Source organism: Cololabis saira, chromosome 5 (genome assembly GCF_033807715.1).
Source record: "Cololabis saira isolate AMF1-May2022 chromosome 5, fColSai1.1, whole genome shotgun sequence".
Lineage (NCBI taxonomy): Eukaryota > Metazoa > Chordata > Actinopteri > Beloniformes > Belonidae > Cololabis > Cololabis saira.
The window spans coordinates 33,837,570-33,855,990 of NC_084591.1; the positions used below are offsets into that span (position 1 = coordinate 33,837,570).

Sequence of the window (18,421 nt, forward strand, 5' to 3'; positions counted from 1 at the left end):
ACCAATAGGAGAGGAGCTCGACCAAGAAGGACTGCCCTCCTCATTTGCATAATGAGGCATAAATGAATACGGTAAAGTAAATAGAGGAGACGAGAGAATGTAAACACAAGGAATGCACGTTTAAGGAAAAGGAAAAACCAATATATTTCTTCTTTTATTTTTGAATGATGTCAGTGTTGGTCCTCCGTATAAAGGAACATTGTTTCAGTTAATCATCGGGCAGTAAAGTGACACTAACAGGAATAAAAAGCCCTCTACACTAGTAGGGTGTAGTAATGGTGGATGAAATCCTTCCAGCTAGTTTCTCTGACAGCTTTTGTTGTATAGATATTTCTGCTCAAGCCTCATCATTTCCCCATTTAACTGCAGAGGTGACGTTATATTAACTTGGCATCTCATTTGAGGTCAAGAGCTTGTTTTCAGACATTTGTGTAACCTTTAATGTTTGTTTGCTTGTTTTAATCCTGGCATAGCGCCTTGGATGATTTTATCTAGTTAATCTATGTTCAGGCAAAGCTGAAAACTGAGCTACATGAGGACTGCCCTTGGTCACCGAGTGATCCAATAAGTAACAGCACATTATCAGTCGTATATCAATATGTTACACCTCTGTAACATGCACATATTTGTCATTTCATGTGTCTTGACCAGAGCAGCTGTGGTGCATGTCCTGCACACACAGCTGTGGCTGCTGATGATTCATTGCAGGTCCTATCTGCTGCATGTCCCAATATTGCAACTTATGCCCATTTTTCTATTTTTATACCCAAGGTCATTGTTGTTGGGATGGATCGTCACTATGACGTGGGCTCCCATCCCCCACCCTACACCTTTCCTGCACGTCAAAACGCGCGTGTATTTCTAGCGTGTGCCACTAGAGGACCCTTTTAAATCCCCTCCTCCCTGGTATGCGCTGCTGCTGCTGCTGCTGCTCCCCCACCCTCCTGCCCGCTTCCTCGCATTCACTCCCTCCTCATCCTCCCTGCTCGGTCGCTGCTCAGCCCGCTGGGTCCGTGTGTAGTCTGTTCTGGAGCTGCAGGGTTCGGTACCGGCACTGATTTACTGATTTCAGTCCGCAGCAGACACAAGAGGAACCACAGGAAGCGGCTCGCTCTCCGGTACGTGCACAACACTTAAGGCTGATTTATGGTTCCGCGTTACATCCGACGCAGAGGCTACGGCGAAGTGTGCGCGTCGCCGCGTACCCAACGCCGTAACCCTACGGCGTAGCCTCTGCGGCGATTTAACGCGGAACCACAATTCAGGCTTTAAAACGTGACGCGACTCTAATATGCACAAGGGTTTATTTATTTATACTTTGGTCTCGGTGTTTTCGAAGTGTTTCCACCTTAAATTTGCTTTGAGGAGGAAAAGGAGATTGAGAGAACATGCATGAAGCGAGGACCGGGCGGAGGGCTCTCTGATGCGGATGTGTGCGAGGTTATTGCTGAATGATCCGTCATGTCATAGTAATACATACTATAATAGTAGTGAAACCTCCACACGGTGGACTAAATGGGTGTTTTTGAGGCTCCAGCGTTATAAGCGCCGGTGATAACCGCGACGCCGCGGCGGGCGCGTGCCCGCGCACGCGGGGCTCCAGATGTAACGGTACTCTCAGGCTCCAGATGTAACGGTACTGTAACGGTACTGTAGCGGCTCCAGGGCTCTCTCTGCGATGGGCGGCTCGGCTCGGCTCTCAGGCTCCAGGTGCCCCCGCTGCAGGTGGGGAGGGTGTGATGACGTGGGTCGGGATGCTGCGCGAGCCCACCTCCCCCCGTCTCCCGGGAAACGGGAGGGAGCTGGAGCTGGGCTCCTCATCACTGATGATGGGCACCGACCTAAACCCAGGTCTCCCTGACCTGGAGCCTGGTTGTTGGGGATAAAAACCACCAAGCCCTTTCCTTTGTAGGGACTCAAACGTCTGTCTTGACTCGAACGAAGAGGCTGAGTAGAGTAATACAACATTGAAACTGAGCCCAGCTCCCTCCATATGGGGAGACGGGGGGAGGTGGGCTCTCCTCATCACTGATGGGCACCGACCTAAACCTTGGTCTACCTAACCTATAATGATCAAACCATTCCTATTCTTACATTTGAAAGCATTCAATTTGGTTTACAAGTCGAGGACAAAAAAATAGACTTTGGAATCAATAATTTAATTATATTGGCTAAATGTTTCAGTCATAAATGTCGCTTTTTGAAAATTAATCCAATCTTTATTGCATATCTAAATGAAATAATTCAGTACAAAAAATATTTAAAATCTTGCATGATTCAAAAAGCCCAGCATCTTCATAAGTATCTTTGTACCCTAATTCCTGACTGATCACTTGCGTTTTTTTATTTTATTTTATTGTTTATTCCTTTTCTTTCTTTTTTGCTCTGTATCTTCTTTGTTTGGTTTTACTCATTGGTTGCTCAGTGTTCTTAGATCCAAGATGCGTAGACGCAAATGTTCTTCTGGAATGTATAATGTGCTAGCTAAGCAGAAACTTCCCACAATGCAAGAATAAAAAAAAAAAAAACCTTGGTCTTCCTGACCTGGAGCCTGGTTGAGGATAAAATCCACCAAGCCGTTTCCTTTTGTAGGGACCATACCTGTCAAGTTTTGGATTTAAAAATAAGTGAAATTTTAATATCTACCTGTCAATCACTTACAAACTACAATGATGTGCTCTTTATGTACCTTTGTTGACACTGAAATGCTGTGGACATTCCTATGTATGCATTTCCTATAATAGAGGCTAAATGAAAACACAGAGGGGAATGAAAGCACGTTTATTTGTTTTAAATATTTTCAGTTTATATACAAATTTATTATCTTCAAGTTTTCACATTTTCTTTTAATTTGTCATTTTCACTCATGTGGGTCTCTGGCTCCCATTTTTAGATATATTTGCATGAGGCCTTCACTTTTCTGGCAGAAATGTCTTCTCTCTCATTACATCCATCCATCTGATTTGTTGTTCCAAGTTTGCTCCCGTTGTTGCCACTAACCTTGCAAGAACTGCCCCTGAGGCTACAGCAAGGGGCAGTTCTCACCAGGTTAGTGACAATTCAGTTTGTAAAGGCACAATAATCCTTTTAAAAAATTATTATATTATAAAACGAGAAATTTACGGGAAAATACTAATACGGGAGGGCGGCGGGAAAGAGGGGTGAAATACGGTAGTTTCCCAGCCAAAACGGGAGACTTGACACTAGATATGGTAGGGACTCAAACGTCTCTATTGTCGAGGAAGAGGCTGAGTAGAGTAATAAAACATTCCCACTTCTTGGAAATAATTGATGAGGTGAGTCATCCTTGGGTGTAAGGTCTCATCTGTGCTCTCCAGTGACACTGTTGAACTCTTAAAGGAGACGTAAGAAGAAGGCAAGGCAAGTGTATTTGTATAGCACAATTCAACACAAGGCAATTCAAAGTGCTTTACATCAACATTAAAAGTGGCAAGACACAATTAAACAGTAAATAACAAATACAATGAAATAAAATGATAAGAAAAGAGGTAAAATAATAAAAAGCACAAGTTGTTAAAAAGTAAGGGCAGTATAGTACAGCAGCTAAGTATTTAATTTAAGAGTACGCTTCAGTAAACAGTAATGTTTAGCCCTGATTTAAAGGAGCTGACCTTTAGCTCCTTTAAATCCTTTGAGCAGACCTCAGTTTGTTCCACCGGTGAGGAGCAGAATAACTGAACGCTGCCTCACCTTGCTTGGTTCTGGTTCTTGGGAACCACAACAAACCAGATCCAGATGAACCTCAGGGGTCTGGGAGCTTCATAGGAACTAACAGATCCAGCGTGTATTTTGGTCCAAGACCATTCAGTGCTTTGTAGACCAGCAGTAAGATTTTAAACTCTATCCTTTGACTCACTGGAAGCCAGTGTAGTGATTTCATGACCGGTGTAATATGGTCCAGTTTCCTGGTGTTTGTAAGGATTCTTGCGGCAGCGTTCTGGATCAGCTGCAGCTGCCTGATAGATTTCTTGTTAAGGCCTGTAAAGATGCCACAGAAAACATAATATTTTCTGTGTAAGAGTTCATAGTTTGGTATGTGGAGTAAATAAAAGTCCAAAAAATGTATAACTTTGTTGGAGGTTGCCACAGTCTGTGAGTGAGCAGGTGAGATTCTCGAGGAGGATTCTCGACCGTGACATCACAGACCCAGATCACATCCATGTTCCTCACTTTGATATTTTTGATGACCGTGGCACTGATTTCAGAGTGCCCTCCTTGTTGGTGTTTTGTACCACATCAAAGGGTTGAACCCTGTTAGCGGCAGTGGTCCTGTATCGAGTGGTCCCGGTGTTCTCAGTGGAGCTCTGATGGTGCTCAGTTTAGCTCCGGCAGCGCTCTCACCGCATGCTAGTGACACTTGAAATTGGGATGTTTGGACAGATTTAATAAGAATAAATGAAAATGAATATTAATCAGCATCATAGGTTATTTTAAACTAAGTCAGTCAAGCGGAAATGGCTAACTGTGATGGATATAAAGTGGACGTGATCCAGTTAGATTTCCAGGTCCATCATTGCACCCATTTGCGACATGGTACAGTTTACTATGAGGAAAAAGAGGCTTTAAAAACACTCCTGATACAACCTGATACAACCTGATAACCTGTGTGATGTCACAGGGGGGGGGGTTGTTCAGTTCTTCCTATATAGCCCCTAAATACAGTTCCTGTCTGCTGCTGTAGATGTCAAGACATGGTCTAGAAGAATTTACCAGTGCATGTCATACATATTTCATGAATGAGTGGAAAAAAAAAAGAGTACCATGTTAAATATTTGATAACACTGCCTGCAGAAGTACAAGTATTGTCCAAAAGTGCATGAAACCCCACAGCTGGGTATTGCTGAATATCACAGGTTTGTGTTGACGGCATGAGGCCGACGTAGAGGTGTGCTGATAGGGAGGCTTCTTGTTCCGGTGTGAAAGTTATACCCTTTCCCAACCGTAACCGTACACTTCAATGCTGAATCAGCGTGTTTGTCTATGGAGAGCCCGCCAACAATGGTTGCATTATTTTAAGAAAGCGGAGATCTCAGCGAACCTGAGAAAAACCCCTCAGGTGGCCAGAGAAAGTGGGCCACCAGGAATACCTGTGGACTGAGAGGAGAGACTAACCTCCACACTCCTCTGATCTGCAACAGGTAATCACGACGACACGCTGCCGTGCAGGATTAATAGCTCCAGAACATCTGCAGCAGAAACACATCCCTGCTGTCGGATCTCACTCCTCCGGTCGTGATGTATTAAGTTTATAATCCGGGTGATGCAGGGAAAAGGAAATCTGATTTGTCTGTGGCCGTGCATATTTCATCCCTCATTCCTGCATGTCTGTAGGCCAGACATGCTCAGCCTCTGCAAACTATTTACATCCTGATCAACATGGTTATCTATTGATTCTGACAAAACGTATGTATTGGCATGCAAACAATTTAAACAAGGTTGGAGTACTACATGAAATTGGGCCCATGTGCTGCTGCAGCTCAGGGGCTGACAGAACCACACAGACCCACCCTCGGCTCAGGTCCCCTGTGAATGGTTTAGACTTTGCCGTGTTAATCAAACCAGTCCATGTGAGAAGGACGGGCCTTTTAAACCACAACATCATTGTACTGTAGTCCCCACACACGCCAAGACCTTTACCCTGCTGGCGCCGGAGAAAAGAGGTGCAGCAGAGGAGCAGAGACGGGCGACGTCTTTCTTTCCCCGGCTGATTTGAAATAAGAGAATATCATTTGCATTCACTTTTGCATTGGAAATAAACCGATGTTCGTTATCTATGAACTTGATTTTATTTTTGTTTTTGTGCCAATGAGATATGACTCAATTGCATTCAATCAAATGCATTTCCAACATGCTCGCTTTGTAGCTCATCTTGCATTTACTGCATTTATTTAAAGTGTTATAATCCCAGACGTTTGTGAGACTGCATGGACCAGGACATTTAACCTAAAAGAGACCAAAAACACATTTTAGGAATATCTTTTTAACATCTTGCACCTTGTTTCACGTTGCTTGACCGTACTTTCTTGTCATTAAGACGGCGTTTACTGTTTTGTTATTCCAGCAGAGCTGATGAACAAGGGTCAAACTCTGGTCTGTTATCTGGCCTGGTCCGTGCCAGCTCTCTGATCTAGCTCTTTAATCAAGAGCGTACCACAGTCGCTTCTGTCGGCCGGCCCGAGTCATTAAGTTCATGGCTCTGCTTGAGTTGTGTAATGTCTTATTGTTTACTCATCAGCTCTTATCAGTTCTAGTGTTCTTATCTCATTGTAATTATTATGTAAATATGTAATTATGACATGTTAACACCACTTTTGCCTCATTTTCATCTTCTTTCATTTAAGTCTGAACATTATTAAACACAGTTTGGTCGTATAAAGAGCGTGCTTAACAGACCTAGGAGTGGGTTCAAGGGAAGTTTCATGGCTGTTCCCGGACGGTTTGCTCTTCTTTTTTTGTTTTTGTGAGCGTGAAAGGAATTCCTCGGAGAGTTTGTCGATGAGAGACTTCTTCTGTGGACGCCAGACACTGGCGCTGTTTGTCTCAACACAGGCACCGATTGTCATGACAGACACCGCGGCCAGGCTACGACGGGCTGAAGTAAATGTCCTGGTGTACACGTGGTTGTGCAAAGTGAAGTTGACATGTGGGGTTGGTGGCAGGGTCGAGAAAGCGTGGGGACGTCACTCCTGTGACATGTCCTCAGAGGGCTGTGATTTGAGCAACCCAGATCATTTATTTTCACATATTTTACTAAAAAGAGCACAAGATTCAAAGAGGACTTGGAGGGCAAACTTTAGAGCCAATGTGCTTAGTCGAGAGGTATCTTCTGTCAGGAAATGTAGGAAAAAAGGGAACATACAGTGAGATAAACCGTCACAGCTGGAGGAGAGAACTGAAGGAGATGGGTGATGGAGGTCTGCTGTGAAGTCTGCTGTGTAACACTCTGACACCCCTCGCTTCTTTTCTTTGTCCTCCACCTCTGGAGCAGCCTGTGAGGAGCCTCCTCCAGGTTTGTGCAGTGTTTTTGAAAGGGGATCTAAGGAATTATGTGTATTCTGTAGTACATGCATGCACACCAAACAGAAACCCACGAGTCAGCAAAGATCTGAGAGGAAAAAGCTGCGTTTGAGTCGTGACTCGTGACTGAGGGAAATGATGGGGGAGGGCTGGTGCAAAGCTGAGAGGAGGGGGCGTGTTGCATTTGCAGAGGCAGGTTGTGATTGGTGGATGGAGGAGGTGGAGAGAATGAAAGGGGAAATCGGAAGCATCTTTTCACATTGAGGGCAACATGAACCAAAAAAAGCATCAGAGCATCAGAGTGGTTCTGTTTCCTCATTTGATACTTCCTGTTCATCCCTGATCCTTGGCTTTCTTTTCACAGCCCTCGTTTCACCATGAAAGCATAAAAAACTCTGCTTGAAACACAAACACTCAAGGACGAGCAGGATCTTCCAGGGGTCACAGATGTGTCTGACACCAGTCAGCCTGCAGTTTTATGTTGAGGGAGCCACCAGCACCGTTGTCTAAAATGATTCAGCTTCATCAGCACCGGATTTTATACGGACAGATGGACTTTATCTTCTGTCCCAGTGGTGATGGACCTTCTGCTTTGGCGAAGCTCCAAACATTTCAGTCTACGATGCTTAAAACACACAGATCATAGCTAAAGAGACACATTAAAAACACCTGTAGACTTGTCACGTATGAAATGTAACCTACAACCTACCTTGATTTCCTGGAATAGCTTTTTATTCAAAGTCGCTCTATATTTTTCTCCATCCATCGGCTCCTTCTACGCCGGTGAATAGTTTCTGAGCCCCTGCAGCCCCTCTGTTCGGGGTTAGGGGTTAGGGTACCCACCCCCGTGCTGGATGGAGGGAGGATGTTATCGAATATGATACTCACACAAACTAAGCAGTCTTATTGATCTGAGTGTGGACTGCTATGCTGATGCTCATATTTTTGTAAGCTTCTTCCATCTCACAGAGCCAGCTGTAGGGAGTGTCCCTCCCCAGAGTTCTGCCTCGATATATCACAGCTGGACAAAGTACATGTTCAAATGTACCCGTCTTGATCCTGGCTGTAAATTACTTCTGTTATACTTGTGTTCTATAAGTTAAGAAGTGTTGTGCACGTGGCCAACTGTTTTACAGATGAGATAAGATAAGATAAGATAAGATAAGATAAACCTTTAATAGTCCCACAGAGGGGAAATTTGCAGTTTACAGCAGCAAAGGGGATAGTGCAAAAACAAGAGGCATCAATAGAAAAAGTAATAACACAGTAATAATAATAACACACTATAAACAGTTAACTGGTATACAATAATAATAATAATAAGAAATATAAATAATAAGAAATACTAGTATATAAAAAGATAACTGACGGATATTTACAGATGGATATTTACATAATTGCACGTTGCAGTGAGTGAAAGATATTGCACATTATTTGCCTTATGTACATTTATTGTCAGGTTGTATGTGGTCTACTGTGAGCAGTGCTGGTTGTGTAGTCTCACAGCTGCAGGGAGGAAGGACCTTCTGTAGCGCTCCTTCACACACCTAGGATGAAGGAGCCTGTCGCTGGAAGAGCTGATGTTATATAAATGCTGTATCACAGGGTCACTGCCCATCTCTCTCCGTAAATTGAGAACCTCCTAACCCCAACCCTCACCCTAATCCTGACCCTAATCTCCTAACCAGCCAATGAGACACTCCACATCTTCACTTTCATCATTGATATTTTAAGTATCTGGAAGTTGTTTATCTGGAAGTGTTGATCTTTTAGTTTTTGACAGTCAGTGACTCCCATTAGGTTCAAAAACATCTAGAAAAACATCCAAAAAAGCCAAATGACCATGATTTAACATGACTAAATGAATCGTATTGACCTGAGATCACTTATAATGTTCAGCTGCATCGTCGGCCGCCTGGTACCGCTGCAGTGTTTTGTTTGGTTACCTCTAAACAGCTGCTAATTTGTGTTTTCACAGACTTTCTGAAATTAACAAAAAGAGACGTGGGATTGGCCAAAGATAACATCACTGCATCACTCGCGGACAGCGGAGACCGTGCTGCAACCAAGAACGACGACGTGACCGGCCAACAGACGCATCGAACCGGGAGATAGATGGCTGACAAGCAGATCAGGTGGGTTGATGTGACTCCAGGTATTTGGAGAGAAGGTGTGGTCTGGTTTCTGATCTGGTTTCTGATCTGATCTGGTCTTCATGCAGTTTGCCTGCCAAATTGATCAATGGGGGGGTTGCTGGCCTAATTGGAGTGACCTGCGTGTTTCCCATCGACCTGGCTAAGACCCGCCTGCAGAACCAGCAGCATGGATCCCGCCTTTACACCAGCTTGTACGAGAGGTTTTGTCTTCAACTCGTTCCACTTGATCGCTTGTCAGACGGCGCTTTATTAACACGTCCTCTTTTCTGGGGGGGTTTCAGGTCAGACTGCCTTATTAAGACCATCCGGTCAGAAGGGTACTTTGGGATGTACCGAGGTAAGCTGCAGATTTTTACTTACCTGGAAATCATTAGCTTGTTCAGTGAAGCGTAGGTCTCATCTAAAACACGAGAGCAGCTGTTTAACAGCTGTTTAGTAGCGCACGATCATCACTACTCGCAGCAACCATGAACCACAGCTACATGGTTATCTGTAAAAGCCTTTCACTTATTTTCTTCTGTTTTTACTTTTCTTTTCTGTCTCTTTCTCTCTCTCTCGCCCTGTCGTCCTCCCAGGAGCTGCGGTGAACTTGACGCTAGTCACGCCGGAGAAAGCCATCAAACTGGCCGCCAACGACTTCTTCAGGCATCACTTCTCCAAGGACGGGTGAGGCTGACGGATGGATTTACACACACACACACACACACACACACACACACACACACACACACACACACACACACACACACACACACACACACACACACACACACACACATACACACACACACACACACACACACACACACACACACGTGATTTCACATTGTGAATACTCGCGTGTTTGCTAATATGCATATAAGCCGACGCGTGAACTGCCTGCACTCTCGCCGAGGCTCCAGTCAGCCCTTCATCATCCTGTCACCTGCTCCGATGCGCGGGGAATTTCACGCCAGGTTGTTACCCGTGCTTCATAAACGCAGCCGGTTTCGTGTGCGTGTCAGCAGCAGTGTTGTCTGAAATCACGTTACCAAGTAACTCGAAGTGGTATCACATGCCGGACATTAGCAAGCGTCGCTCGGCGCCGCCTAGAGCCAGCAGGACACCACGCTCAGATGAACCCGAGGCCTGCTTAGGCGTCCGTCTTCATCTCCATGGAAACAAATACACAGGCTGATGAATGATTGACTGCTCTGTTGCCCCCGGCTCCAATTAACCTGCCACGTCCACATGGCGAGCAAAGACTTTTACTTCTACCACCGATCGAGATGTAAAATAAAAATAAAGGTGTCCAGCTCCTCCGCCGTCAGTCCGCTTTAATCTCACTTTGCCTTTCATCTTCTGTTTCTACATCCAGGAAACTCACCCTGGTGAAGGAGATGATGGCTGGGTGCGGGGCGGGGACGTGCCAGGTAAGGGAGTGAATGAGCGATAGAGACGCTGCTTTAACTGCGTCCTTCTGTTCTCCGTCTGTAACTCTTAGTTTCAGCAAATTACGCGTGTGTGAGTGGGCCTCCGCCTCATTCGCCTTTGCTCCTCAGGCAGAAGTAACCACCACCACATGTTAACGGGAGGCGGTACTGAAGTTTGTAGGTTGTGCCATTCGGGATGGAACTGTGACCCTCAGCACTGTAACTCAATGAGGGATCTCCAGTCACTGCGATGCTGTCCCGTTAGCAGCGGAGACGCTGGCAGCGAGATGTGAGCGATCAGATTAGATGCGGTGAGAGTAGTTGGCCATGTGCACTGTGTGAGTGAGTCAGAGGGAAATGCCTGTTGTCAATGAGGCCAAAGGCCTCTAAGCCTAGGGAACGTGATTAGATTAAGTGTAGCAGACTTTGGATTAAGATTGCAGCAGAGAACGTGGCCATCTCCCTTTTTAATCCAGTTAACCAGTTACTTTTGTGCGACTACAGAGCAAAGCGAGACTTGACACTGAGCTAATGGATGTCTGCAGATGTGCACCGGACACACGGGCCTCCAGTCACTTTACTGATCAGCCCCAAAGTCTCAGATTACGTGCATTCACAGGGGGGAAAAAAAATAATTTGTTCACAGAATGTAAGTGCGTGCTATATTTGACAACCTTTGTTTTGCGTTTATTGCAGGTTATTGTAACCACTCCTATGGAGATGTTGAAAATCCAGCTCCAGGACGCAGGAAGGATTGGTAAGAGGACACTTACCACATCTGCCACTTCATCAGGCCGCGGTTGTTGTGCTGGAGCAGTAGCGGCCTCGTGTGGTGGCGGCAGAGAATACAACAGTTTCATCCTCTTTCTACATTATGGGCCCGATTTACTAAGATCCTAAATAAAGAGTACTAAATTGCGTGTGCACTGAAAAAGTTTGCGCGTGCTGTTGTTGTGGGTTTTGCGGGTGATCAACTAAGATTGCGTGCGCAATTGATAACAGGTGCAAACCTCAGTATTTAAATGAGGTGTTGCGCGTCTTACGGTTTGCGGCGCAAACTTTGCGCCATGGAGAGTCTGGATGGAAAGCAGGATATAGTCGCAAGCGCAAAATGATAGATATTAGTGGAAGAGGCAAATTGTTGTGCCGTATTCAGCACCCCTGCCGTGAAAAGCACCCCCTCGTATATTCAATGATAAGTAGACCAAGAAAAAAAACAACACACTGACACTTCAATATATTTATATATACACACTCACACAAACACATACTTAGGAGTTTATATTATATATATTTACAAATATTATGGAAGACAACACAGTAAGCAGGCTATTAATTAATGACATCAATAACCATTTACCCGATTTTTGTTATCTGTGACTGTGATTGTGGGAAAGTATGACTATTGTGGAATCCATGAGCGCATTTAAACATGAATCATTAACACAAAACTGGACGCTAAACAGAACGTGACACGGAATGAGAATACGGTATCATTTTCACGAGGGGGTGCTTTTCACGGCAGGGGTGCTGAATACGGCACAACACCGGGGTATGACAACTGCAGAACAAGGCAGGCGCACAATAAGAAACACTTTTTTCTCCATGAAAACACGTGATTTATTTATTATCACAGATAAAAAAATGAATGTGCCTCCTGTGGCAACCTTTTGCTGAATAATACTCGATTTAACATTCAAATAAAATATTTCTCCTTTTGCATGTGGAGATTAGCACCTTCCTTTCGAACGTATTAAATACAGACGCAATCACAATCCCCGCAATTACTTTCAGGCTTGGTAAATCTCATTGCGCGTGGTAAATGGACCAATTTGCATCTTCCCCTCCCAGTATTTAGCGATTTCTGGCGGGTACGCCCCATATTGATTATTCATCAGGGCAAAAGTACTAAATTAATTGCGTGTGCTATTTTGCTCATTTGAGAGGCACAGTCCTCTTTGCACGCTGTTAGTAGATCAGCTGGCACTTTGGTTTGCGGGTGATGTCAAGTTTGCACACGTTTTTACACACGCAAACCTTTAGTAAATCAGGCCCTATGAGTAGTGCTGTCAAGTGATTAAAAAGATTGAGCGATTAATTAATTAAGATCTGTAATTAATAAATCAAATTAATCTCTTTTTTAATCGCACCTAAAAATTGCTGAGAAAAGCCCTCAACTTGAGTTTTTTTCCTTTAAATTCATTACATCATTGTGGCAGATCAAAAGATTGATATATAACAACAAAAAGTGACTTTATAAAGTCATTTATTTATTTTTTAACAGACTTGAACAGATGCAGTCCTAGCCGTTTACACCCATTTCGCATAATTCATAATTCAAGGCAACCTCCATAATAAAGGCAACTCGCTAACAGAAAAAGTAAAGGTAGAAATTAGAAAATAGATTAAGCTTCAACTAGTTCGAGAAGATGGCGAGAATTCGGATGGAAAAATCTCATACACTTTTTTATCACTCCACACGTTAAGACCAAACAAACACAACAACAACAGAATTGTTGGCGAGGGTGTGATCATGTAGTAGCCAATTATTCTCATATCTTTTGGACATGTCCAAAAATACAATTATTCTGGCATAATGTTATCCAAATAATGGAGGAAATTCTAAATCTAAGAATATCTAAAGACCCATGTACTGTATATCTGGGACTTATTCCTGTTGAAGTAATTGAAAAGAGAGACATCTAAAATATTGACTGTTGCTGCTAAAAAGGCCCTGACAAGACTCTGGATGAGAAGCGATCCCCCAGGGCTGAGACAATGGCTAGACATTGTTGAAGAAATATACGCCATGGAAAAATTTACTTTTTGTTTGAGAATTAGAGGAAGGGATTTTGCTCAAAAGTGGCAAAAATGTTCTACATTTAAGGTAAAATCCCAGCCGTGCCCTTAAAGAAGGGAAAGAAAAGAATGGCAAAATACTACATCTCCCCCAGGAAGTTATGATGTTATAATTGTTACTATCATTTTTTTATTTATTTTTTTTTAATTATTTTTTCTCTTTCCTTTCTGTGAAACTTGAAAAAGACAAAATAAAAAGTATATAAAAAAAACAGATTAAGTGATTAAAAAACGTAACGTGCTAAATATATCTGTAATTAATTAATTACAATTAACGCGCTAATTTGACACCCCCAGTTATGAGGTTAACATATCTACACATGTAGCTCTTTTTCCTTTTTCTTCTGTCCTGAACGTCGTGTTTCTTGTGGGCTGCAGCTGCGCAGCGGAAACTCATGCCAGAGACGGTGCCGGCAGGAACGGTGGAGACGAAGTCTCCGACGGCCATGCAGCTCACCAGAGAGCTACTGAGGGAAAAGGGCATTGCTGGGCTTTATAAAGGCCTCGGCGCCACATTGCTCAGGTAAAAAAAAACAACAAAAAAGGTGATAGTTATTCTTACAAACTTACATTTCTCCCAGTTGATCGTGACTATTCTGTCTCTGTCTTTATCCAGGGATGTTCCTTTCTCCATCATCTATTTCCCTCTCTTTGCCAACCTGAATAACTTGGGGAAAAGGGGCGCAGAAGGTCCAGCTCCTTTCTACGTGTCGTTTTTATCCGGCTGCCTTGCAGGGAGCACGGCGGCGGTCGCCGTCAACCCTGTTGATGGTGAGCGGCGCGTCTCTGGACGCTAGTTCTAGCAGTGTGTGGCGAAAACGTTTGTTTTAAGAGCTAACCCGAGTTCACTGTGTTGCAGTAATAAAGACTAGGTTGCAGTCGCTGAACCGAGGGAGCACAGAAGACACGTACAGCGGCGTGAGCGACTGTATCAGGTGACCTCATTGTGTCTCGTCTGCTGAAGCATGTGCGAGGCTGCTCGTGCAGTCATCGTCTCCACTGGCACGTCTGTAGCGCTGCTTGGAGGTTTCAGCTTACCTAATGAGCTTTTATTCACTCTCTAGGAAAATCCTGCGCAACGAGGGTCCGTCTGCCTTCCTGAAAGGAGCCTACTGTCGAGCCCTGGTCATCGCGCCTCTTTTTGGCATCGCACAGGTCATCTACTTCCTGGGCGTGGGTGAATTTATCCTCAGCTTTGTGCCCAAAAAAGACAACTAAGGAGAATCTCCTTTTTTGCCTTTCCCTCCATGATGCGTCGGATCAACTGCACGAGGATTTCATCTTACTCCAAATGAAGTTTTTGGTGATCACCTGGTATATGTTTTTAATGTGTTGTGTTGAATGTTTGAGGGGTTCAGGAGGGAGCCTTTGTTTTCCGAGCTGCCTGAAGTGGCACGCTAAACTCCAGTTAGCAGGCTCAGCGAGCTCTCTGGAAATCAAGCCACAAATATCAGTTCAAAATCTTTATTACTACATTTAATTGCTTTTTTTTATTTCCTTTTAAACATGATTGTCAAAGTTTCAAAGTAGATGTACCGCTCTTGGCTGCTGCACATCTACGAGACCTACAGTACTGTATTTGTTAGCTGTTGTTAGTCGTAGAGACTCCCTTGATGATTTATTTTAATCAGAGTCACTAACTTATATTGAAAATTAAAAGCACAGCTCATGTTAAGAAAATACTGCTGCAATACCCCCCATCATACTACAGTTTTCCAGACAGTTAAAGAGAAAATTCATAAAACTAGAGGAAATACAGCGTATGAGCCGGTTGTGATCCATCACAATCCTGTGATCTTTCCTGAGGAGCCACTTCCCCTAACGTAAGTGGCTGTAATGAAGACCGAGCAGACTTTGATTGCCTCGGCTCTTTAAGTAGATCAGCCTCCCTTCCATATTCAGCGCTACCACAATGGGTCGACTGTTTTGCTTCCCTGAAAGACGGCTCTGTGTCCTGGTTGGCCACTGAAGTCACAGCGAGCGATATTTTAACATCATTATCTGCTACGAACGACAATCATCGTTGACTAGTGGGGCAAGAAAAGGGGCTGCTGCAGGTCTCTGTGGGTCAGACCTGGTCCACGCGAGGCCTCGCCTCCACCAGTGACGCAGCAGCGGGCGTGTTGGCATCCCTCATCGGGCTGCAGCGCCAAGTGCGTGTGAAGCAGCAGATCCCGGCCACGTGTCGTTCTTTCTGGACCCAGAAGGCGTCAGATGCAGGATTGTTGGACATCATTGTCCCACACTTGCAGATGCAGTCATCTATTGTGGAGCGAGCGCGTCTACGCGGCTTTTATCCCCTATGATTATTTTTGTTTACAGCTCATGCTTGACTGCTGTGTCCCAACTTGAATTTGGTGGCACGGCCCAAAGAGCCAATGAAAAACCTCTGTTTATCCCAAAAAATCCAACTTTTGTGTCCTCAGTGTTATATGATTTAAGAAAAAAACCAACATCTCTGCTATTTTTGCTTAGTTTTTAGTCTTTTGTTTGCTTTAAACTGCCAGAGATAAGAGCCCTGGCGTATCTCGCATCTGTCACAGCAGTACTGAAGTCCTGCCGCCGGTCTGTCAGAGATCAAGGTGACTTTGATGTGTGATATCCAATCACATTCCTCCCTTGCTCCCACGGCTCTTTAGCTGTTCTCGTGCAGCTTTTCAGTGGATATCATTTGTGGGAGTGAGCTTTATTTATCAATGTTCCTTTCTTGAGGCGGTATAGCACTATATATTTGTATGTGTCGTTTGTTTTTTTTGGTGTCAAATTGTCCACCTTGACTTTATTGTACAGTTACAGATGATATGAACTTTGTTTTAGGATTTATTGTTTTGTACATGATGGCTTATTTGCACACCTACCTCTCCCTTCTCCTTTCTGTTCATGTTGTGGTGGTTTGTTGTCATGACGATGTGGGCCTGTCAGATGAAGGAACAGAGATGCAAGAGCATCGTTTAAAGTGAAATGCAACATATAACTCTTCTTTTCTAACCGTATGCGGAGGAGACGCTAGTGTAGACAGTTTTATGGTGGTGCCATTCTTCCTCAGCTATCGGTTAGTTTCTAACTTTATAATTAAAAGACCAAACAAGGAATCTTAAGGCTTTTAAGTGAAATTGACATTAATTGTAATTTAGATTTCACTTGTGGCCCTGAAATAGATCCGTCTGTGTGAACGGTAGTTCTTCCACGAGGCGGCTGCGCCACGACCACGCGAGTGCTTGGCAGCGCTGTAATTGTCTTAACTGGCTGCAGGTCAGGGAGGGGGCCGCCGGCGCCCACTCCGGCCCTGGACGGCCCCGGTCACATGGCACAAACACCTGCTCAGACCTGCTTTCTGAATTATTTTTCGTGTGTTGACATTCCGACTTACTCCCACGTACGCCGTTGTCGTGCTCACAATGCCTTTTGTTGTGTCGTTGAGATTATTACCCCCCCCCATGCCTCATGCCGATTATTTTTACCTGACTTTTGGTTGAATCTTGAAAATGTTGTGCAAGTCTTTTCGTTTTTACTTGGCTGTGGATCTTCGCCGACCTCGTGCATCCGGTTGCGTTCGTGCGTCTGACTGTCGTGTCGCCGTCGTGTGGTGATCAGAGTGACGCTGCCGTATCCTTCTCTTTGGTTGTTGCCCCCGCCTGCTCTCTCCCTCTGTGTACTTGTCACGGTCCTCTGCCAAGTGCTGATCCAGCATCTGCCCCCCGGGTGCGGGTCAGTGCGGACGACCTCCCGAAACACCAAATGTTTGACTTTAGAGTGTATACAATCAAAGAAAGCACAAAGGACTAGTAGGCATAAACGACCACACGGCCCTCTCTCGGCACCCTGGGGAACCACGTCCGTGGGAAATGCACATCTGCTGGTTCGTACATGTTTATTAAAACATTTGTTGCTTTAAATGAGCTTTTAGTCATATTTATCCATCTCTGTAAGACCAAAGGGCTGAGACGACGGGCCGTGTCCGAGAGCCACATGATGGGCCGTTTCCCATCAGCAGTTAGCCACAAAATGTATATGACTTACATATTCTATATGAATCTGAAAAAAGAATGTAACTTAGATATGATGAAATGTATGATTATAGTGGAGAGTCTATTAAATTTTAATCTTAACACTTGTGCTTTACACATTCACTGAAAAATTCATGAACCAGCTCACTGATATGCAATAAGCAGAGAAAAGATGGGCATCACTCAGCACATCCAGTCCATCACGACATCACACAATGACTTGTATGACCAATGCAAGTGGGGAGCCTGGAGGCCTTTCCGGGGTCTGAGTTCTCCTCAGGCCCCCCGTTTCTCTTCCTCCAGGAGGAATTGTGCAATAAAGCACTTTAAAACAAGGACCCCTGCCCTGCTGTGCATCAATGAAGTCTCTCTATGACGTAGAGGGTGTTTATGGGTGTGTGTGTGGTGAATGACACAGTTGTTCTGGACATGATTTGCAATGCAATGGGAAAAAAAGTATATATATATAAATATTGTGTTTTCTGTCACAGTTTGCTGTTCAATAAACTGTCCTTCGCCTAACCTGCTGTAGTTGTCTGTGATGAAGGTTGCTCCTTTTTTTTTTCCCCTTCCCCCCCGGTCTTACGAGGTCTTATCCGACCGAAACACAAACGAACTTTAGTAGGGCTGTGAAATGCAAACATTAGGACCACGATCTGCAGACGACAAAGATGTCATTGTGGCTCCTCGGGGCAGCCCGACCGTCCTGCAGTGCCGTGTGCGGCCACCAGGTGTCAGTGTTGGGCCGCGGTGGCGCTGTTGCCCCCCAGCGGCGACGAGGTGATGGAGCGAAGGGCCAGCACTGATACACACTAACCTACAGGTGCATCTTAACTTCTGGCTGCTGCACCACTAAATCACATCCAAACTATTCTCTCTTCACTTTTGCATCTCAGCCACACTCGTGTCTGTGTACTGCAGCAGTGATAGGATACACTGATGTATTTTT

At 44.5% G+C, this 18,421-nt stretch overlaps 1 protein-coding gene across 2 annotated transcripts; it reads left to right on the plus strand.

Annotated features, from left to right (window-relative positions):
* The first annotated feature begins 923 nt into the window (after positions 1 to 923).
* Positions 924 to 17,994, plus strand: slc25a22a (solute carrier family 25 member 22a). Of its 2 annotated transcripts, XM_061721719.1 has the most exons (11): positions 931 to 1,118; positions 9,017 to 9,173; positions 9,260 to 9,385; positions 9,476 to 9,531; positions 9,770 to 9,860; positions 10,552 to 10,606; positions 11,303 to 11,363; positions 13,844 to 13,988; positions 14,082 to 14,236; positions 14,325 to 14,400; positions 14,530 to 17,994. In XM_061721719.1, the coding sequence occupies exons 2-11, from the start codon at positions 9,154 to 9,156 to the stop codon at positions 14,681 to 14,683; spliced, it is 939 nt and encodes a 312-aa protein (XP_061577703.1). In that variant the 5' UTR covers positions 931 to 1,118; positions 9,017 to 9,153; the 3' UTR covers positions 14,684 to 17,994. The 2 variants fall into 2 exon arrangements, with proteins under 2 accessions (XP_061577702.1, XP_061577703.1); XM_061721718.1 differs by having other exon boundaries at positions 924 to 1,118; positions 9,260 to 9,531.
* Positions 17,995 to 18,421: the final 427 nt, after the last annotated feature.

Coding starts and splice junctions, on each gene's coding strand:
- slc25a22a (XM_061721718.1), top strand. CDS start 9,154: ATGGCTGACAAGCAGATCAG. Junction 9,861..10,551: donor CATCACTTCTCCAAGGACGG/GTGAGGCTGACG, acceptor TTCTACATCCAG/GAAACTCACCCTGGTGAAGG. Junction 13,989..14,081: donor CTCGGCGCCACATTGCTCAG/GTAAAAAAAAAC, acceptor GTCTTTATCCAG/GGATGTTCCTTTCTCCATCA.